Genomic DNA, 23,376 nt, shown 5'->3' on the forward strand with positions numbered 1-23,376 from the left:
AAGATTGCCATGTCTTGTGTTGGTTGGAGAGATGTAAAGCCCCTTGCTGTTAGTTCTGGGACAGCAAGAAAATTCTCTCTGGATGATTATGCTGAAGACCTGCATAATGGATGAATGGGTTGAAAATTCTGCTAGCTAATCGTAACTTGTCTTCAGTGCCAATATGCTTAATAGGAGTTATTACAATAAATGGTGATGTTACAGAGTGGTAAACACTTGACTGTCACAACTTTTTGGCAAAAAAAGTTAAAACATCAGATAATATGTTGTTGTAATGCTTTCAATATAGCACGGGGAGAACAGAATTTACAAATCACTCCTTTTTGTTTTTATCAACATTTTCTATACTGTCCAATGTGTATTGGGAAAAGCACAAATAAAAATTATTTGACTTGATTTTACTTAAATGTTACAATGGTTTTTTTTTGTACAATGGAAACAAATTCTCAATGTTCTCTCTTTGCACTGTCAAAGTGCAAAGAAAGTAAGGACTATCTATGAATTCATAGCCAGTGCTTAAGTATTTTATCAATCAGAAATTAGCATAATTAATGGTGATACAATTAATGGCCAGCATCATCCAGTCACTGCCAACCATACTAAAATAAAATGATACATAATACATTCTGAATCTACAGTGTGTACTGATTACCATTGTCCCATGTCTGCCAAACATGTTGAGTGGTCCAAACAGCATCTGCAGCCTGAAACTGAACTTTTGGTCAGATTTAAGTAGTGAAGGATCTTGCTTGCATGGGAAAGCTATAGGATATTTCCTAGCTCCATATTAAGTGAATGACTTAATCTCCAGTGTGCTGTCTGTCTGCACTGGTCTCAGAACAGTTTGAAATGCGCATTATTTTCATAACATCATATAAAGCCTCTGAAAGCTACATTTTTCAGCTTTTGGGTGAACCCATTGATTCTCAGTGTGATATTGCACAGTAAATACATTATAGTGTTTCTAAGGAAAACTAGCACTATAGCCCACTATAGTAGTCATTGTGTTTCATAATGTACTGTTTCACAATATATTGCTCAAAATTTCAAAGTAGCATATCGCGTTAAACAAGAGATTCTGATCTTTTGACTCAAACAGGTTTCAATGAAAAAACCTAATTAGGTTTCTCACCAGATTTTGTTGGCGTTTCACTTAAAGACAAACTTCACTGAGATTGGTGCCATGTTGTTTTGTCACATGATTCGGTGCGTAAAAAGATAAATCCTTCAATGACAGCCCAGAGTGTCCTGAACTGATATCAGTCAGTCTAAATTAAATTAAATGATGCATAGCGTATAGCAAAGACAAAAAACACTGTCTGCACAGAAGGACATGGGGTTGCACGAGTTTAAAGGTGCCCTCACAGATGTGCAAGTAACCCATGCCATGGGCACTTCCACACACCCATACCATGGCATTAAAGACACTGGCTTTTGGACTAGACGATGATAACAGCTTGGATGGTCCTTTTCCTCTTTGGCCCGGAGATCACAATGGATATTTTTTCCAAAAACTGTATGAAATTTTGACTCAAAACCACAAAACACGATTCCAATATTCTACTTTCAATCTCAGATGAGACCAAGCCCAGAGATGTCGGCAGCACTTCTGAACAGTGTTGATGTAAGTCTACTGCTTTGCATAGTAAAGTCTTAACTTGCACCTGTGGATGCAGTGGCAAATGGTAATGACTGACAAAGGTTTGCAGAAGTATTCCTAAGCCCATGTCATAATATCATTACAGACACATTACAGTGAGGTCTGAGGGATCAGAGATCAGGCGCATTCAGAAGTTGTTTTTGGCCTTGGCCTTGCCCTTTACACACCAAGAGTTTACAGGATTCATTGAATCTTTTAAATATATTGTGCACTGTAGAGGGTGAAATGCCCAAAATCTTCTAATTTGACTTTGGGGAACATTGATGTCAAAGTGCTGGATTATTTGCTGATGCATCTGTTGGCAAATTAGGAAGCCTTGACCCATCCGTGCTCTTAATGAACTAGGCTCTTTTTGGAGGCTCCTTATATACAATGACATGATTGCTTCACCTGTTAAACATCTCCTGTTCACTTAACCCTGTTATTTCAATGCATCAATTTGTTATTAATCCTAAATTGCCACTGTCTCAACTTTTTTGGTGTTTGTTGCAATCATCTGATTTGAAATGAGTGTATATTTTAAAACAACAACAACAACAACAAAACAGTTAAATTCACTAAGTAAAACCTAAATTAATGTGTTGTTTTAGTGCTTTCACTACAGCACAGGGTTAATAAGATGTACAAATCACTACTTTTGTGTGTATTTTCCATACTTTCCCAAGTTTTTTTGAATTGGGGCTGTGCTTTGTGATTACATTGTCAACAATATATATGGATTTTTAAATAAACGTTGGGGAGGATCTTTTTCATCTAATCATCTCAAGCTGTTAAAACTCAGCACTATCAAACATTCATTACATTTGAAATATTCATGAATGAAACTGTTTACTTACGGTTTTGCGATCAGGTCTTAGTCTTAGAAGTATTCATAACTGCCCTTTCTTCAATAACTGTTCCTTTGCTAATCTTGAACCATATTATGACTGGTTCACAAGCAATCCACACTGATATGAGCAGAACGCACATACATAGGCCTAGTCTAAAGCACGGTGAACTAGATGCACACTCATAGGTGCACTGAGGCGAACATCGCCGGAAACCAGGGGTGTATTATGACTAGCAAGGGCCCCGGGTTCAATTTTATTTTATACAAAGAATAAAGCTAAATCATATAAAGTCTAAATTAAATAACTGTCATAAAATTATGTTTTTAAACCTGTTTAAACCTGTTTTTCTATAACATAATGAAAATTTAAGAACCAACAACATGTTGTTGAATTCAATAAATACTCATTTTGAAATATAAGTAACAACATAGATTTTCAATTTTTTAAACCTGTTTAAACCTATTTTTCTATAAAATAATGACATTTTAAGCACATGTTTCTTGAATTAAATAAATACTTGTTTTGAAATATCAATAACAATATAAAAATTTTTGTTAAATTTACTTGATCAAAATCAGCAAAGATTTTTTACAGTGTATCAAAATATGAAGGTAGCTATTTTGGAAATTACTTTACAAGGTCTTGTACTTCCAGATGGGCATGGAAACTTTCACCAGGCTGCGTTATAAGATTAAAGAGCGGCTCAAAAAAGTCAAAAGGGTCCTATGAAAGACCTGGGTCCCCTCAAAGTCACAGGGCCCTATTGAGGGGGCCTTTATATAAGCATATACAAACATTTGTTTTCAAAGTTGATGGTCTGCATGCCGTAAACAGAAATGGTCAAAGTCATCCATCTAGTACATATTTACATACACCAGCAATTAAAAAGAGTGCATATGGGTGCTAGAAGTTGTCCAGGTTGTGTTTGAGCTCAAAACAGCAAGAGCAGAGCAGCTGAATGAAATAGAATAGAGTCTCCTTTCAGAGTTCTAACTTGACAGTGCGTCTTTTAAAAGCGGTGCGAGATACATGGCAATGGTCAAAAACGTCTGTTTAGAGGATGTTTATATACAAAAATAATTCAAAACAGTCCAGATTGGTCCCCTTTAGTGTTCAGGAATAGTTAGGCCACACTAGGCCTGATTGCTCTTTCTCTCTGTTCATGAACTGAAGTACAAGTGGGCAGGGCCAAAGGTGTAATGATGTAAAGTAGGCATTGTTGTTGCTGTAGAGGCGGTCAAGAATTAATGGGCCCCCAAGCAGGGCTGGACTGGGAAGAGAAATCGGCCCGGGATTTGCTGGCCCAAAACTTGTTGATCAAAATATATGTATAACGCGGCAGCTCCTTTTTGCTTGTCGCGGCCCATTCGTTTCCCTGCATGTTTCACGGCCGACCCACCGGCCCACTCGGTTCTCCCGATGGCCGGTCCACCCCTGATCGGCCCCAAAATGCGTCGGCCCACCGGGAAAATACCCGGGATGCCAAATGACCAGTCCAGCCCTGCCCCCAAGTGATGTAGAGAAGTCACGGAAGTAGAGAATGAGGCATTTTTGCTGCTTGGCTACACTAATTTGTTTTTATTGCATTGGGGATTAAGTTTTGAGTTCTAAAATTAAAGAATCTCTCTACTTCCATTAACTGCATCCTTTTCTCCACACAATGAAAGTGAAAGACGACATTCTGCCTAACATTTCCTTTTGTCTTCCACAAAAGAAAGTTAGTAAAATAGGTTTGAAATGACATGAGGGTGAGTAATTTTTGGGTAAACTATCCCAGAATGTAAGACATTTAGATACAAAGAGTAACAGGTAAACAGGTAAAAGAGTCAATCATCTTTTGAATACAGAAATCACCTGTCAGTTAATTCAAGAACACTCATGCGCATTCGCTGGATCAGCCTGAAAAAATAGCCGTTTTTCTTGTGTGTGTGTGTGTGTGTGTGTGTGTGTGTGTGTGTGTGTGTGTGTGTGTGTGTGTGTGTGTGATCTGAGCAAAAGAAGCACAATTTATGATAAATTATTGTCAAAATGTACTACTGATTTGAACCACCTTTTGGATCTTAACCAATCATTTAGGAGATTAGATAGAAGTAGAAGTAGATAGGTGTTGTACTTGTACTCTATGCCACTTGTATCCATAAAAAATAGCAGCCTGGCAGCATTTCCAAGATGGTCGCTGAGTGGACTGACTTGCATTGAAAGGGACTTTGGTTCAGATTAAACAAACAAAATTGACCTCTAGTAGACAGGTTGAAAGAACAATGTATCTTACCCTCCAAAGAATATGATTCCAACAGGAAAACATGTTGGTGATTCTCTTCAACTGGGACTTGGGCACTAGTCGGCAAAAAAAAGTTGTTAATGGTACAAAATACTGGTGTATAGGAAACTTTCAGCCTGGAAATTGAAAATTTGATGATTCACCAAGATAACACTGACACACTGTTAAAGCTACTGCATTTGATGGTTTTACTTTTCTACAAAATTTTCAGACAACTTGCTTTCCTTTTCAAGATTAGTATTTGCTACAAGGTTAAACTTGTTTAACAAAAAATATAAAAAATTGAATAACAAATAAAATGCTGATAATGATGCTTTTGTCATTTCCCTATTTTTTCTGATAAACATGGTAGGCCTCACTTGACCGACAAAGAACCTCTCTACTTCCATTTCCATTTGCGACTAGGGCAAAGTGCAGGAGCTGGGATTTAAAAATTTTTTTTGGCGGTCATCCATTCACAACATAATCAACACATCAGATTCAAATATTAAATATTACTGTCTGTGTTTGATTTTGTAGTAACTGTAATCCGCTAAGCAGCTTGGTTCAAAGTGTTAGCAATAGGCCTATGCTAAATGGACACAGAAAGAAAGCCAGACGTTTTTAATTAAATACAGTAATGTGTGTCTGGTTTGCAACATTCAATGTGAGGACAAGAACTAAAGTTTCTTTCTGTTTAATTTCATATGTATTCTGACGTTAATATGATGGAATGCAATGTGATTACACGATGAGATGAGCATACAGTTTTCATAGAAAATACCTAAATATGTACATACATTCAGAAATGAAAGGGCGAACCTTTGAAAGTTGTGCTGAGCAAAAATAACAAGCCATATCCATTAATTAACAAAAGAACAGCTTGTGATTAACTCACATACACACGGACATAAACAAAGACTCATACCTTGTGACAAGGGAGACGGCTAGTCAGTATTTTTTTCTGATGTGGTGATATGAATGCGTCATTATGGGCTGATATCACAGTCTCTTGCACTTCCTGTCTTCTAAAATGCGCAAGGCTATGTCTCAGACAGTTCATACATTTTACTAGGTTATTCCATTACTACCATATGTTATAGCATTCTCCACAATGCGTAACATCACAGTCGATCACTGTAAACATAACCTCATAGATTGTTGTTAAGAAATTTGGAGTAACTAAAGTGGCTTTGAGCCTTCTTTCTAGGAAGTCAAAAGGCATCATATGTAATCAGATACAGTTTTTATTGCAGCTGATACTTCATAATAAAAAGTATTTTTACAGTCTAATAAATAAAAACACCAACAAAACAATGACAGTCAAATGAGATGATCCATTCTAGTCCCAATGGATATAACACAAATCATATAGTAAAACAGAAATAAATTACATAAATAAATATATCCACACTAAACATAATAATCTGGACATCTTTTCTACAGAAAAATATGTACAAAAATAAATAGTAATAAATTACATACACATAATTTTGTGTTGAGATTTTCACTGTACACTTTTTATTCAAACAATGTTTTTTGTCCTTTTTCTGCAGATTTTACTCCTAATAAACTTCTGTTCATGAACTGCTTGACTAAGGAGCTCCTGAAGCCGAGACAAGACAATGCATCCATAGGCCTTCTGCTGGAAAATATTTTGTGCAGGGGGAATTCCTATTGGACTTTCAGCTGGTTCAGGAACAGGTATATTTGGCTGCAGCATTTGTAAGATACAGTTCACTGTCACAGAAAAGTGACGGACATATTTAATCATACTGTGAAGTCCCTCAGCCACAGGGTTAGTTGGAGGATCTAAGTCTGTCTGTTGCTCCATCACTGTTCTTAGATGCGGAAGAAATTCATTCAGGTGGGTATAAACGCTCAAGATGCGTTCGGGTATGCTCTGGCCTGAGATGGTTGATTCTGGAACATTGTCCATTTGCATTTCACAGATCAGGTCTGTGGAGTCCCCTTGACTGGCTCTCTGAATGAGAGAAGACATGAATCAAGATGAGGCATAAACCATGTAAAAATGGTAAAAAAGCAAAGTTTTTAATTTCTTACAACCTTTCTTACAACCTTTTAGCCACAATTAACAAAAAATTATTGCAATTGTTTCTTTAATTGTTTATTAGATATGCTGTTCAAATTGCTTTCTGTACATCAGCTATTTCAGAAAAAAAAGTTAACTAAACAGACAAAAATAATGGTATTTTATTGCTCTGTTCTTGTTAACATGCATTGTCATAAACTAGTTTTGGACAAAATTGGACAATGTACATTTCTGTGAATGAAATGTCCATCATAAGATAATGGTAGATAGTTGCCCATAAAATTGTTTTTTGTATGGTAGGCCAAGGCTATTTTTCAGGGAAGCTGTCACAATGTCTGTATCTCAGTAATTATAAAGTGTTGGGTCAAAAGTCCAATTAGACAAATGCAGTGCAGTCTGTCACATTTACCTTGGGGACAATTTTATAATATTAAACAAATTATTTATTAAAATATTTCTATGCCAAAACAATGGTTTTATATTTTTGTATGTTACTTTTGAAATTTTTGATGATTTGTGAATTGTTTTGTTCTTTGTAATTGTTAAACTGTTTAACATTTTCATAAAAATATATTAAATAGCCTATTAGTGACATCCAACCACCTGTAGGGTGACAACATGCAATTCTATTGGGGTATGTTGTCACAATTGGTCAATGTGTGTTAAATGAACTATTTACTGTATTTTTATATGGCCACCAGCATTGGACATGATTATAGCTTTTTGTAGTCAAGACTTCAAGTTATATGCCTACAAACATTAACTTTCAGAACTAAATCTTCCCAAAGAAATATTCACTGCAGTACATAAGTGTGACTACTTGGCCCTATCTTCCCTATTTTAGAGTTGCCACTGTCTAATGTAATTATGGGCGCTTTCATTAAAAGAAAGGGTTTCTGTTTTTTTGTAATTAATTGATGTTTTGAATAAGGGCATATACAATTAAATACATATTTATAAGGATCTCTTAAAATTTATGTGAACGAGACAACATTTTTGCAATTCAAAATGTATGTGCTTTATAACACATTTGGCTGCAGTTTTCTAGTGAAATGTCCAGCTGGGGGCACCAAAAGCGAGTAAAATGGTGTCGTGTTCAGACAAGGTTTTACGATTCATTTAGATTATGTTTTTAAAACATACCTCCCTAACCTAAAACTTTTGCCTGAACCTAACCATTAGTGTTTTAAAATATAAATGAGACTTTAAAAAAGACATCCTTACCAAATCAATGCCTAAACCTAACCATTAGTGTTTTAAAATGCTGAAACAAAATGAAAAAGCACATTTTGAAAAACCAACCACATAATTTCATGCTACTTCTATGACATTATTATTTTACATGTCAGCTTGAGTTCATGGCTGAACTTGAACCACAGTCCTTTAATTCTAAGATCAACACCCTATCAGGTGAGCTACTGCACAAGCTAATCATTTTGGAATAGGTGTATATATGTAGGTGGGTCTTAAAATTTATAGTTTTTCAAAAGATGCATTAGAGTAGACGTGTATCGATATCTTAAAATAGAAGGGTCTGAGTAATAGAGAGAAAAATAACTATTTATGAAGTCATAATCAGCCATTAAAGTCATGATTTGAGTGAAAGTAAATAAAGCACACAGTTGTTGTAGCGCCTCTAGTATTCATTTCACGTGGTAACTGCAGGGAATTGTACCTGGAGACACGTATAACAAGTTTTGCAAAATTGTATATAGAGTCACGTTTTCAATATGAGACCAGGAATCAGCTGATATGTGTTTTATCAAATGTTCTTTAAGTCTGAATTCGTCTGGCTCATATCTAAAATTAGATATTTTTATGAAAAACAAAGTATGCTCATTTCCACATTTTATTTCTGTTCACGTACAGTATACACTGTCTCAGAGCTAAATTTACAGTTCCCACATACCCACAGACACCCACCCACATCAGTTTCGTCAATGGGAGGAATCACCACATTGAATGTGGGAGCCACCCAAGCAACTGTTGTCCATATTAGGCATATCTTGTCAGAGCATCTCTTTTCATGTACCAATCACAACTAAACTTAAGCAATAGAATCAATGACTTTAGATGTCATCTGCGTGAATTCATCCAAAAAAGGTAACTACCAAGAGTGTACTTACATAAGTTTTTAAGAGTTCTGAGGCGCTCCAGTTCATGAACTTGGTGAACTTCAGACTTCTGTGAAGATGGCTGCAGTCTTGGTTCTTGCATGATATTGTTGGCTGCATTAACTCAATGGCAATTACAAAGAGGATAAGAAGGAATATTCCTGAAAGAGCAAACAAACAAGCAAACAAAATAATTACATTGAAATTAAAGCCGCTTTCTGCAAATCAACTAAGCTGAGGTCAAGTTCACAATCAAAACAAGCATAACTTAATTATATGAGAAAAAATTCAGATTACACATAGTCTATAGCCCTGTCTATTGTTCCACACTCTGACTGTCTACAATTCACTGGGGCCATGTTGACCAGGTGCAGTCCCAGTGACAGAACACTCTTTGAGTGCATGTAGATCAATTATGTGCAACATACTTTCACAAATATGTTCATTTCTTGTATGTACATTGTAATTTGGTCACTAATTGAATCACAACATTAACAAAATTCAATTTTTGACCATTAAGCATGACTGTAAGGTTATGTGTGCAGTGTGGTTGTAGTACTTACTGCATTTTTCTTGTGATCTCTGAGGTAGACAAATCATGTTCCTAACATGACAATTCATTCTCCGTTCACAAAGTTTCATACTGGTCATGATCACAACTCTGAATTACGTTTTTAAAGACCGAAACCACACATTTGTCACTAAAGGAAATGACGTGGCATTCTGTAGCAACAAGATTTCCCAGAATTAATTTTTTCTTTTTGCGTCTTCAAATCACATGTACTATGTGTAATGTTCCCTCCTTCTGTAGTTGCCTCCCAAACTTTATTTACAGTAGATGCACGCCAGTCCTCTTGCAAAGCAGGGTCTGTTTAGATTGAGCATGTTTGCATGTTCATTTGCTCAATTGTCCTTACATCTCCTTTCAAATAAGTTTATGAATAAAAATGCCAAAAGTTTGTACTGTTGCCTTTCAGCATAAATAAACATATATTTTTATATTGCACAATGCCATGAATCAACAATGTTATCTATATATCTATAAGTGCAGACTTTTTAAAATGTACAGTAGAATACTTGTATTTGACAATAAATTGTAAGCATTTATATGCAAGTGTATATATTGAGATCACCTTTTAATGACATGTTTTACACTCTGTTACAATCACTGCCATGTTCAGGCAATCATATTGCTCAAAAGTCGACAATGCCATGCTTAAATCATGAATAATAATAATAAAAAGAAGAAGCTTGGAATATTAGAAAGGGAACCGCAATCCAGCACAGCACCCTTCCACTCATACACTGAACACTGTGCCTTTTGGTTCAACAGGAAGCTGCCTTGTAATAGGAAGGCAGTTTCTCAACATTAGATTTTCACTGACACATTTAGATCTTTTTGATGCAAAAGCACAAACTTGGAAATGTTTCTTGCCTGGTCACCCTCAAACAAGGAAGGAAATGACAGAGTTTGCTGCGTTTTGATTTTAATGCACTTTAATTCAACTTTTGTGTGATGCAATTGTATCTTTATTGCTATACATGCAGGATGATGTCTTAAGTGGACCAAAACATGCCTATGATGTTAACCATGAGCTAAGCTTTATCTCGCCCTCTTATGACCCTGGCACAAGGGAAATCCCCAAGCTAAACATTTTTAACATGCACAAACTTAATAATATAGTCCCCCAACTGATGTCACAGCTGATTTCACAGCCACATCTGTAAAAATACATTAACAGGCTTAGACAAATAAATGTAATTTCATGTCATGGGTATGCATCCTGTCTGTTTAAGCAGCTTGATGCTGACATAAGCAAGGGTAGTTTTGGCATCACAGGGGAAATCAGTGTCATCTCAGCAAAACACAGGTAGGCCTAACAGCAGTTCAGTACCTGGTACTTTCCAAAATTCTTACCAAATGCATGCTATTCATGGTATGAGGGAATGAGGATAAACTGGGAGCAGTGCAGTTGCCCTTTCATGCTGACTGTGGTCATTTTCTCCTTTATCTGTATTTTAGTTTTAATCGCCAGAGGCCAAGATGTGGCTGAGCCTGTGATGGCCCAGAATAAGAACAGCATAAAGAGGGATCTTTGCCAAAGAATTCCCTTTACTTGTTTATCAATCATCAAAATTTCAATCAAGTCTAGGAATTGTGTCTGCGGTAATTCAGCAGCATTACTGCTTTCGCGTATCAGACAGGTTTTATCTTTATCTGGGGCAAAAAGATAAAAGACACTTTTTCTTATCCTCCAAACCACAAAGGAAATGCTTTGTTTGAAAGTCTAAGGAAATCCCCCAGTCTCCTTTATGTATTTCTCATAATTATGAATATAGCTCTTTAGAAGTCTTGGTCTTACATCACCTTAAAATTCAATAGAATCTGATACTGCTAAAAGTGAGCAAAGAATGAGGACAACTGCCACATGAACAGAGAAACACAAAAGCTTATGTATTGTTGGACCATCATATCATAATTCCATAAATGAAATATTTTGATAATGTTTAGGAACTAAAAATGGTTCTACAGAGAGTTCGAGTTTTAAGAGGTGTATAGAAAAAATAAATAACAGTTCAGATCGAACGCATTCCTGCGCGTAAAAAACCTAGACTCAGCGGAATGAATGCAACAGAACATTCTCGAGACGCGTTTGTAACAGTAGAAGTTCTTTTTAACTTGATACGCGCCTAAAAATGAGGCGCTCCGCAAGACGATGAAAACCAGCGATCTATCTATCTATCTATCTATCTATCTATCTATCTATCTATCTATCTATCTATCTATCTATCTATCTATCTATCTATCTATCTATCTATCTATCTATCTATCTAGCTATCTATCTATCTATCTATCTATCTATCTATCTATCTATCTATCTATCTATCTATCTATCTATCTGTCTATCTCTGTCTGTCTGTCTGTCTGTCTGTCTGTCTATCTATCGTAAGAAAAATTCTGTTTTTTAAGTATAAAGTATGATTTTCCTTCAAATGTATGAACCATCACAAGGCTAAATTTTATGGGAATAGTAGGTCAAAGTTCCTTCATATTTTTAATATGTAGGATGTTCTGTGAAATATTTTCGTTTAGTTAATGTTTATTGCATTATTTTAGTGTCACATGATGTGTTACCCTGATGTTTTTTGTGTGCTTGGGTGAGTGACACTGTGTATTTCTCTCAGTTTATTAATTATTGCTCCAGGAAGGCCCACTCTTGATGAACTTTAAGTCATCATGTGGCCTTTTGTTGTACCTACAGTGATTAACAATACATTTTAAAGTGAAAACCAGACTATTATAGTTCCAGAAGTTTACTATATCAATATAATTTAATAATATAACAGTGTATAACAGTTTTTACAGTGTGGCGCAATGGTCAAATGTGAAAAGTGCGCAGACGTGCACTTTTCGGTGTGAACGGCTCCTTTCACACACACACACACACACACACACACACACACACACACACACACACACACACACACACACACACACACACACACACACACACACACACACACACACACACACACACACACACACACAAACACGTAGTGTTTCCATGTTTTATGGGGACTTTCCATAGACATAATGGTTTTCATACTGTACAAACTTTATATTATATCCCCTAAACCTAACCCTACCCCTAAACCTAACCCTCACAGAAAACTTTCTGCATTTTTACATTTTCAAAAAACATAATTTAGTATGATTTATAAGCTGTTTTCCTCATGGGGACCGACAAAATGTCCCCACAAGGTCAAAAATTTCGGGTTTTACTATCCTTATGGGGACATTTGGTCCCCACAAAGTGATAAATACACGCTCGCACACACACACACACACACACACACACACACACACACACACACGTTGGTGTGGCTATCCTTATGAGGACTTTCCATAGACATAATTATTTTTATACTGTACGAACTATAGATTATATGCCCTAACCCTACCCCTTAACCTAACCCTCACAAAAAACATTCTGCATTTTTACATTTAAAAAATAAAAATAAAAAACATCGTTTAGTAGGCTATGTTTTTAAGCTATTTGAGGGACACTAGAAATATCCTCATATTGACGCACACACACACACGCACGCGTCACACACACACACACACACACACACACACACACACACACACACACACACACACACACACACAGTCGGTAGGCATTGCGTAACTCACTCTATCCCACCGGATCTGTTTGCTTCCTCCTCCTCCTCTTCCTTCTGAGGAAGTGCAGGCGCTAGTAGTCTGAAGAGAGCCTCCTGACTCCCGCTCTCCGCGTCATCCATCGCGATGCCCTGCCCGTTCGTGCAGGGACCTGTGAGCATCATACGCCAGTAGCCTAACAGATGCACGACGTAAACGATGAGCTGGAAGCAGGCGGCTTTGTGCGGGCAGCAGGGAGACGCAGCGGCATCATCCTCATCCTCAGCAGCAGCAGGGCGCTCGGTTAGCGCCCACCCCCTCTCACTTCGTTTTTTCCTCCCCCCTGCAGAAGCATGCTTGCGTGAGGGATGAGGCTGGAGACAGGGACATCAGGCCAGAGCTGCGGCCTTCTTCTTTTCACAAGAGCCGGGCTCGCCATCATCGCAGCAGCAGCATCCGCCAACTCTTTGCCATCATCACACCAGCATCTTTGGTAGGCAGCCTATCTCTCCGCTTCTCCTCTCCGATTTTGCATAAGAAATGCAGGCCTGCCATGGTCATCCACTCAACCCCACATCAGTAGCCATGGCAACCACATCTTGTTAATAAGCTCTTTTCTCCCCCCCACATCTTCTACTAATGTGAACATAACTGAGACATCGCTTCATTTTGAATGTAGTAAAAGCATTCCTTTTGTTGTGATGTACATGATGTACAGTTTTTTATAATATAGCCTAATCTATCATTTCTTTTTTTTAGAATGCACGCTATGTCAGTCCATTTTAATGCAATCTAGTATATAAAAAAAAGGATTTTTCTTAATAATGCATAGTAAGTCTTCAACACTGTAGTCGAAATAGAACAGCCTATAATGTATGTCGATGAAGCACAGTGTATTCACCATATCAGCTCTGAACTTCTCGTCAATGAAAAGAGATATGAAGCATGCTAAATAGTATAAGCCATCATACTGTATGTATTCTGTAGCTGTTTCAGAAATGTTTTTTAATTTTGCCATCATGTGAATTGTGGACAAGTAGACAAACTTTAAAACAATTAATAAAATAACAAATGTATTCAAGCAATGGGCTTATACTGTATATATCAATCAGCCCAGATCATATATGCCAAAATGCTCCTATACACTTATTATTGCTATATGACCATATTAGTGGCTAGGTCCAAATTATACCACCATTATACTAGACCTATATGAAATACACAGTTCTAAAGTAAAGTTTTAAATATTAATCATTAATATTCAATTAGTTACAAAAGTCACTTACTTTACAGTTTTGGTTTGCTCAGTAATGTTAATGATAACTAAAAAACAATGCATATTACAGCTTTAATTTGATATCTATTAGAATCTTTGCACATTTCTGAATTTAGATTTATTATACATCTAAAAGTACCCCACAACGATCTCTTGGACTGTGGTTTAGTGAGAAAAAACAGAAAAAATTATACATTGTATTTGTTTAGTCTGTTTCTTGGCTTACCTAATCTTTGACCCCAAAACACTGTGTGTGTGCAGGTCAGTGGGCAGATCCAGGAGCATGAGCAGGAAGCTGTGTGGCACGAGCAGATGTCAGGGTATAAGCGCATGCGGCGGCAGCACCAGAAGCAGCTGATCGCCCTGGAGAACAGGCTAAAGGCCGAGATGGATGAGCACAAGCTCCGGCTGCAGAAGGAAGTGGAGACACAGGCCAATAACACCTACATTGAACTGGAGCGGCTGGCCAAGAAGCAAACTGCACAACTGGACAAGGAGGTGTGTGGTCCTACTTTCCACCAGTGCCGGCACTATGGGGGGGACATAATCTCCCAGATTTTCACTCTCACTCACAAAAGTGCATACATTTTTTAATAAACCAAGGTAGAGCAAGAGCTAACAAGGATAGGATGATGAACAGGGTTCTATATTTACAGATAAAACACAGTTAAAGCATACAGAATAGAGTTAATAGCCAACGAATTCCAATGACAGATTAGTCCTATTTTCTTTAATTTGCAAACAGTCATTGAAATGTAAAACAGTTGTGGTCATTATATAGTAAATTAGAGAGTCTGTAATGCTACCTTTTTATTATTCTCAAACTGCCCCTCCCCAACATACACACTTCACTGTGTAAAATACACATCCTGTACTTTACATTCAATGGAGTGTAAAAATACGATGACTTCATTTAACATGAAAAAAACAAAATTCCCTGATGACAAAATATTGTTTGTGTTAATTTACTAACTACTAACCACATTCTACTCATTGGGATATTCTTCCTGCCCTTGGTCTAGATCATTAACCTTTCTGGTAAATATTGTTTTGCAAAACCAATTTCTATTTTATCTCTCAAAAGACAAGGGCCTCGGCATCAGAGGAGAAGCGAATCCAACAACAAATGTTGGTCCAGCAGAAGAAGGAGCTGACCACCTTCTTGGACACACAGAAAAAGCAGTACAGACTATGCAGAGAAAGGATGAAAGAGGTGGGACTCAGTCAAGATAAGTCTTTCATTTTTGTTTCAGGGCCAGCCCTAGCATTTTAGGGTCCCTAAGCAGCACCCCTACCTTCAAATACACTTATCAAAACACACCCAACATTAATAAATAAGCAAGTTTAAATTGTGCAAATAAAAGCTTAAATCTTAAAAATACAAACTTATCAACTAGTTTATCAGCACAGCTCTAACTAATTCAGAAATACATAAAAAAGAACATACTTTTTTAAACAAACAAACACACATGCTCAAATTAATAAATATATTTAATCAAATTCTGTGCAAATGAATAAGAATTAAATGACCAAATTAATGTATGGTACAGTAGATCATATTTGAATTTACTGTAAATAGTGGCATATGCTATTTGCACCCCGGTGTATAATAAAACAGTATTTAATCTAATAGTATTGTGATGGAACTTAACTAAATCCTTGGCAGCAGGACAAAACGCACCTGATGCACCATGTAATATTCGTACCTCGTCACTGCTGTCTTTATCATGACAAGAACACCACGTTAAATTTGAGTGATATCACACTCCCCTTAGACACTTTATTTACACCTTTTGTCTACACAAAATGTGTAAGCATATGTTGCTTAATAGGTAGGGCCGGCACTTCTGTGGTTGTTCGTTCAACACCCACAAAGAGCAAGCTATGAACTATCCCCATTGTGCCCTTAAACAAGGCACTTTTCCACAGATTGCTCCAGGGATGATTATCCCTGTAATAGATGTACTGTAAACCGTTTGGATAAAAGCATTACTTATTAACTTATGATGCTAACTGACTATATTAGATTGACATATTTTGGCTTTCTCAATTCATTGTGTGTGAGTGTTTTTTCATGTTGCTCTATATACATTAGGAAATGAATGAAGACTCTGACACACCAAAAGAGGAGAAACAGGAGTGCTTGTCACGGCATAAGGAAACAATGCAGCACTCCCAGGCAGAGGAGGAGGCCCAGCTGTTGAACCAGCAAAGACTGGTTTACGAAAGGAGCTGCCGTGCTCTGAAAAGGAGAAGCCTGATCAAGAAGCACGAATTTGAACAAGAGCAAATGCGGGAGGCAAGAAATAACATTAGTCACCACAAAGAATGTCTCAAGCACATTGTTTTGTTCTTGGGAATTTGGGGTTTTTATTTAGACATTGGATCACAGTGATTTCCAGATTATTTTTTGAAAATAACTAATAAAAAATGGAACAAAATGAAAGTACAAATCTACACACAAAGAATGTAGTGTAACAGGTGTAGACAATATAGAGGACTCACACTATTGTGGTAATGCCTCTGAAGTCTGGAGTCCATCTCTTCCTGTGTGTTATAAAAATCTTTCCGAAGTATGAGTTTTCATAATACTGTAATTTACACGTATCCTATTTAGACACAGTGAAACTGTTGTTAATGTCACACAAACTATTGAAAAATGTATCATATATGTACTTCTCTTTCTGTTAAAAAGGAGCTTAACAAGAAGAAGACACAAAAAGAAATGGAGCATGCCTTGATGATCAGGCAGGATGAGTCCACCCAGGAGCTGGAGCGGCGGCAACTACAGGTCTTACAAAGGCTACGTTTTGAGCTGATGCGCCACCAGCACCAAACAGAGTTGGAGAACCAGGAGGAGTACAACAATCGACGGCAGAGGGAGCTACACAGGAAGCATGCTCTGGAACGCCGACAGCAGCCCAGGAGCCTTAAGGTGAACAGCACACGCTTGTAACTAGAGGTAGAACCAAACTAGAGAAAATTGTTAGGTTAGTTGTTATACAATTGAAAGCAATGTAAACTTGTCTCTGTTTGTAACAATCAAAGTACACCCAATAGGACAATGTATTAAATGGTTTAAGACCACAATTTGAAGAAAGAAATCATCATACCTAACCATTACATGATAAATTATAAATTATTCTTTTTAATCTCATCTTCTTAAAGTCATTGGAGATGCAGATCAAAAAGCAATTCCAAGACACCTGTAAGGTGCAAAACAAGCAGTACAGAGCTCTGAGGAACCATCAGTTGGAGGTCTCCCCCAAGAGTGACCACAAAGCCATCCTAAAGTCTCTGAAGGAGGAGCAGACCCGCAAGCTCGCACAGCTGGCAGAACAATACGAGCAGAGCATTCATGAGATGATGGCCTCTCAATCGGTAAGGGGCATCTACAGAAACAAAACAGCTCGTCTTTGTTGGCACCACACCCCTAAATGAACTGCCTATTTAGAATGTCTAGCACAACCTAACCAAACTGGATATGGACAGTTTTTTATGGATATTTGGAGGTTTTGCTCACACTGTCCCCTCATCAACGTTACCTGTGGCATTATTATTAATCCAAATACAAATCTTAAATGACTACTTAAACTGTATATGAATCCTTGTTTTTATACAGGAGAGAAAACTTTGTTCAGTATTATCTACAGTATAGTAAACTTCCTCAGTGTTTTGGGTAGTAATTGCAACATGCAACTCTCTCAGTTACGTTTAGATCAAGAGCAGGAGTCCGAATGCCAGGCTTTAAGGCAGCAGCTGCATCAGGAGATGGAGCTCCTGGATGCCTACCAGAACAAAACGAAGGCACAGATGGAGGCCCAACACGAGCATGAGGTGCAAAAGTTGGAACAGAAGGTGTCCTTGCGCCGGGCTCACTTGGAACAGAAAGTGGGTTGTTTTTTAGATTAACCTATAATTCATAGGTTAGGCCCATTTACTGGTCCTGCAAGCTTGGTATACCAACATGATAGTGCAACTAGCTGTTGAAAATAAGGTGTCCTGTCTGAAATATTTAGTGAACTATCTATCCAAATCTCTGGCTGTAGGTACAGGCCTATGAATGTCTCTATTTTGTTTACAGATTGAAGAAGAGATGGCCTCACTTCATAAGGAACGGACTGAAAAAATCAAGCATTTATTTGAGCGTCAAGAGCGAGAACTGGAGATGTTTGATTCAGAGAGTGCACGGCTAGGATTCGGAAGCTTAGCCTCATTTGACTTTCCCAACGAAGAGGCCAGATGATCCAAAATATGTTAAAGGGACCGTTTTACACTGAAGTCTTTGGACACGTTGTGCCTGCACTGTCCCTGATTGTTGGATTTACCATGATCACACAACAGTGGCCATGCTGGATCAATATCTTTTAACTCATATTGGCTGTGAGATCTTCACTGAAATACTGAGAGGAGAAACTAAACAGCCACAGACACAAAGTGGTTTAGTGGTGCGTCACGGAGCTCATGAACCAAGAAATATCTAGACAAATAGACCTTTTCTCCATGCCATTGTCCAACTTTTGGTATTAAATTAGTAATTCAGGATATTTTAGTACAAGTAAGCACTTTGATAAGTTAAGTATGACCCCATCATGTAAGGTGGATATGAAGTGTAAAATGCCTGTGGTGTCATCAAAGGACATTGCGACTGTAGAATGTGTCCTGTGTCTTCGCCGTGGCTATTAGCTGTTTTGTATGTATCACAGAGAATGTGAATGTGAAAATGGTTGATGAAATCTTTATGCAGAAGCAGATTGTAAAGCAGTGTCTGATTTTAAAACATGGTGAATACATTAAGAGGATGGAATTAATTTCATATTGTGAAACCCACGCTTTATTTATTTTTTACTTCAACAAAAAATGTATTCATCGTTCAGTATCCAACATTAATTGGCATTAGTTTTATGAGGATGTGGATTTATTACATTGAATCAGTTCTGTCAGAGTTACTGGTATTATTGCATGCACTTTAAAAGACAAATTCAGGCTGTGAAGTGGAGCATGAATCTGTCAGAGATTTTAGCCGTGTAAAAATAAAAGTGGTCATAGCAGATTTGATTTCATGGCTATCGATACTGAACATAAGCTTTATCTTTGATATAAATACCCGCCAAATTGCCAAATGCCTTTAAGTTATGTTGATGAATGTTTTTGTTTTCCTTATTTTGCACAATTTGTTGAATTGTGATTCATTCGATGTGGACTTATCACTGCTCTTGTACAGGGAAAATGTTGCAATTTGTGTTTTTTATATAAATATTTGTATATGATAAACTAAATAGGGTTTACATATGTATTGGTTGATCATTGCCAACAAAAATCTATGGAACTCTTATTCAGTGAAGGCAGAGGAATGCTTATTTTTGTAAGTAAATTAGAAAGAATAGAAGGTTTAACTTATATTCTCATGCATCATGTGACAGCCAACATGTCTGGTGGAGCTTTAATGCTGACACCTTTGTATAACAGAGTTCATGGCTTGCTTTTATTGAAGAAAGACACCACTCTAGCAACTAGCAGTTGTTTCTTAATTCACAAAAACATGTACTTTATAGGCAGATTTGTGGTGTGTAATAAAATGATTATGTGGGCCTGACCAACTACTATCTTTTATAGACCCTGACCCTTACCCTCACTATTCACAAGTGTCTCAAAATGTTTTATCAGTGAAAATCAGGATAAGAATGCAAAGAGATTTCCTGTTAATGTCATTTAGGGCCTCTTTTCAAACAAAGCTATTGTTAAAACTGCCATTGCACAAATTAAGTGATCTTTTAACAAATAAACAATGAAGTTTTGGTTGGCTAATGGCATGCTGAAAACTATTCATCAGTTTTCTTAAAATAGATTGATGGCAAGGATTTATTTATTGTGGTTGCTATGAAAGCATATTTATGTTTTCAAAAATTAAGAAAATGAATGTTCTTTGGTGTGTTTATACAGCCTTTATTGCTAAGGCATTGGTAAGCCTTATGCGAGGACATTAGTTTTACCTGATACAGATACAGCCACTTTTTGACCCATATAAATAAGAAATTTTGACCATGGGCTTGCTTTTTATTAACTTATTTTAAATTCACAAATCAATTTTCAACAGATCGGACTAATCGGATATTTTCCCAATATAAAATTAATATTCTGATGTGCAATCCCTCAACTGACCACAAGATGGTAATATTGCTTAGAGAAATATCCACAGGTCAGATCAGAACTACACTGTGTTACTACTCTACATCAGTGGTTCTCTACTGGTTTTGCTTCACGACAGATTTTACATGGGAAGTCAAGTAGCAACCCACTATAGTAAAAACATAACCTGTATTTAATGTATCCTGGGTCGCATTTCCTTTTATGTTTCACAGTTTTGTTCATTGTTCAGGGCATGCATCTTGACATTATTTTTGTTGTTTCTACAACAAGATAAATCAAATTGATCTTATTTTAAATATTTTAAGATATGTTTACAGGAAAACATAAAAAAAAAATAATTAACAAGAATATGATTTTTACCCTAATATCAAAGGTCTTACTAGAAAAAATAAATTATGATTCAATGTGAATTTTCTTGATCAAAAAATATGATCATGCCTGGTAACATGGCTAGAAATAGCATTTTAGCTTAGAGTAAAGCTGACAATTTACACAAGGTTTATTTCTATTTCTTCTGCTCCAAACTTAATTTAAACTTAGGCTACTTCTCTGTCTACTCGTATGAATGTAACACATCAGAAGAAAGTGTTTCACCGTTGTTCAAATGCACTTTGGATCGCATCATTTATATGTATAAATGTTTTCCATCTGAAAGGACGAAATATTAAATTAAACAAATGACAATAAAATGCAAAGTACTCTCTTCAGTAGGCCTAATCAAAATGCTTTTTTAAATGTAACTGTATTCTAATTACCAATGATTTAAATTGTAACTGTAGTGGAATAAAGTTACTCATATTTTGTATTTTAAATATCTAAACAGTTGTTACTGCACAACTCTAACTATAGGCAGATACCTCATTAGCAGCTATTCCTATGGGCCACGATACTTCGGCACGTCCGCCATGTTGGAACGGTCAAGAGTCGTCCATCAACACATGAAATTAAATTGACAGATATGGTCTGTATCTGGATTCTTTTCAAGCCAACTTTCAGATCATATCCTCTACCTTAGATTACTTCCATAAACATTAGGCAATATTTTAGATGATATAAAAATTCCTGACTTCATTTCTAAAACAGGGTTTTTTCTTCCCCACAGTAATAAACGGCAAATAAAGTCCTCTTCAAATGAATATATCATGGAAAACATACTGAAAGTTAGCATCCAGTCTGTCATTTTATTACATGATGAACTGTTTCCACACAAAAGCTTTTTATGTAGCGGTCTAAGGCTTCTTCTCCATTTACTTGCATTCAAACAGCTCTTTTTGTTGACCGCTTCACATTGGCGGACTTGGCGCTGCGGTCCACATATCCGAACCAGCCGAATGAAGCATCTATGTTCATGAGGTCATTAAATCTATGAGGTATCTATAGGCAGGTTGAGGAGTAACGAAATACATGTTATGGGATTACGTATTTAAAATACAAAATATAAGTAACTGTATTCCACTACAGTTACAATTTAAATCAATTAGAATACAGTTACATTCCAAAAGTATTTTGATTACTGAAGAGATTACTTTGCATTTTATTGTCATTTGTTTAATTTAATATTTCGTCGTTTCAGATGGAAAACATTTATACATAGGCTATAAATGATGCGATCCAAAGTGCATTTGAACAGTGGTGAAACACTCTTCTGATGTGTTACATTCATACGAGCAGACAGAGAAGTACATTTGAAGTAAGTTTGGAGCAGAAGAAACAGTTTTTATAACAGTGCAAAACGTTTATATCATGCTATATTATGTTTGTCATAGTCATATCATGTTTAATCATAAAAAAATGAAATAGAAAATACTGACTCCTTTTTGGTATTAAAATAATACAGGCTTTTATTATACTTTCTTCTTGTACACACAACAGGCACTGTATGAAGCAGCACATGAACTTGAAATTAAAAATGTTTGGTTATAGTCTGTAAAATTTAAACATCTCCGAATACCACGTCTGCAATAAAGAAAGCAAACATTGCGCAATCTTTCGTGACTAGCGTGGGTTCAACATGCGTCTGGAAACTTTCAACTTCTCCCCCGACTCCAACTGGCAAATGTGTTTTTATGTGTTACATAAGTCATTATTAATCAATGATCCAACTGATTTTTTTTACAAACAGAAACCACATAAAAACACTGCTGGTTTAGGCAAGCACTCAAGTGAAGTGAAAAAGTCTGAAAAAAAATGTCATGTAAAGTGTCAGAAACAGCCTGAACCACAGTGATCCTAGGGACTCTGGGGGCCCCAGGCAAAAAAATATATACAATTTGGGCCTTTCTGATTGCACCTAGGCCTACTCCCCCCTCTGGCTACATTGGAAGTCCGTGGAACTGAATGCTAAATAATTAATGTAAATAATTATATGAATGCAGACATTCAGATAAATATAGCTTGAATATTGTCATGCAACATGAATATTCTCATTGTATCACACAGAATTAGGTTAAATAATGTTTGAGAGAAGGCCATGTCAATATCAATAATACCACATTGTAATACATTTAATTCATATTCAATATGTGCTTGTCTGGGGTGTGGTAAAAACGTGGCATGGTGGGTTTAAGCTATCTTTCACTAACAAGCATTCATTTCTGTAACATACAGTTTAGGTTCAAAAGCTGGCAATGCCATCTCACAATCACTCTTTTGATAAAAAATATATGATCTAATCCATAGTAGAAGTTACTTATCTAGACTCGACAGAAATATAAACGAGCTGTGATGATGTAATAACTCTCTTCTATATGTGCCCCTCTCTTTCTGTACATATGTAATACATACCATGTTTACCATGTCACATAATTCAGAGGAAAACTGAATGGCAATCCAATCTTTTCTAAAGAGATGTGAAGTAAACATGATAAT

The 23,376-nt window shown here is 36.6% G+C and overlaps 2 protein-coding genes across 2 annotated transcripts; one reads left to right on the forward strand and one right to left on the reverse strand.

Moving 5' to 3' along the window:
• Positions 1-6,148: 6,148 nt before the first annotated feature.
• Positions 6,149-9,551, reverse strand: LOC127642142 (uncharacterized). The gene is made up of 3 exons (XM_052124849.1): positions 9,481-9,551; positions 8,930-9,078; positions 6,149-6,734 (listed from the first exon to the last, which is right to left on the reverse strand). Exons 1-3 carry the CDS (start codon positions 9,536-9,538, stop codon positions 6,276-6,278), a joined length of 666 nt encoding a protein of 221 aa, XP_051980809.1. The 5' UTR covers positions 9,539-9,551; the 3' UTR covers positions 6,149-6,275.
• Positions 9,552-13,318: 3,767 nt separating this feature from the next.
• On the forward strand, positions 13,319-20,154 carry LOC127642085 (serine/threonine-protein kinase TAO3-like). The gene is made up of 8 exons (XM_052124822.1): positions 13,319-13,575; positions 14,620-14,856; positions 15,443-15,571; positions 16,454-16,657; positions 17,054-17,293; positions 17,527-17,739; positions 18,067-18,249; positions 18,443-20,154. The coding sequence occupies exons 2-8, from the start codon at positions 14,671-14,673 to the stop codon at positions 18,602-18,604; spliced, it is 1,317 nt and encodes a 438-aa protein (XP_051980782.1). The 5' UTR covers positions 13,319-13,575; positions 14,620-14,670; the 3' UTR covers positions 18,605-20,154.
• Positions 20,155-23,376: the final 3,222 nt, after the last annotated feature.

Source organism: Xyrauchen texanus, chromosome 4 (assembly GCF_025860055.1).
Source record: "Xyrauchen texanus isolate HMW12.3.18 chromosome 4, RBS_HiC_50CHRs, whole genome shotgun sequence".
NCBI classification, from domain to species: domain Eukaryota; kingdom Metazoa; phylum Chordata; class Actinopteri; order Cypriniformes; family Catostomidae; genus Xyrauchen; species Xyrauchen texanus.

What these genes read in the sequence shown, in the direction of transcription:
- LOC127642142 (XM_052124849.1), bottom strand. Translation starts at nt 9,538, where the DNA reads ATGAATTGTCATGTTAGGAACATGATTTGTCTACCTCAGAGATCACAA. An exon ending in GAGATCACAAGAAAAATGCA is followed by an intron (nt 9,079 to 9,480) that starts GTAAGTACTACA and finishes TTGCTCTTTCAG; the next exon opens with GAATATTCCTTCTTATCCTC. An exon ending in CAGAACTCTTAAAAACTTAT is followed by an intron (nt 6,735 to 8,929) that starts GTAAGTACACTC and finishes TCTCTCATTCAG; the next exon opens with AGAGCCAGTCAAGGGGACTC.
- LOC127642085 (XM_052124822.1), top strand. Translation starts at nt 14,671, where the DNA reads ATGTCAGGGTATAAGCGCATGCGGCGGCAGCACCAGAAGCAGCTGATC. An exon ending in CTGCACAACTGGACAAGGAG is followed by an intron (nt 14,857 to 15,442) that starts GTGTGTGGTCCT and finishes ATCTCTCAAAAG; the next exon opens with ACAAGGGCCTCGGCATCAGA. An exon ending in GCAGAGAAAGGATGAAAGAG is followed by an intron (nt 15,572 to 16,453) that starts GTGGGACTCAGT and finishes TATATACATTAG; the next exon opens with GAAATGAATGAAGACTCTGA.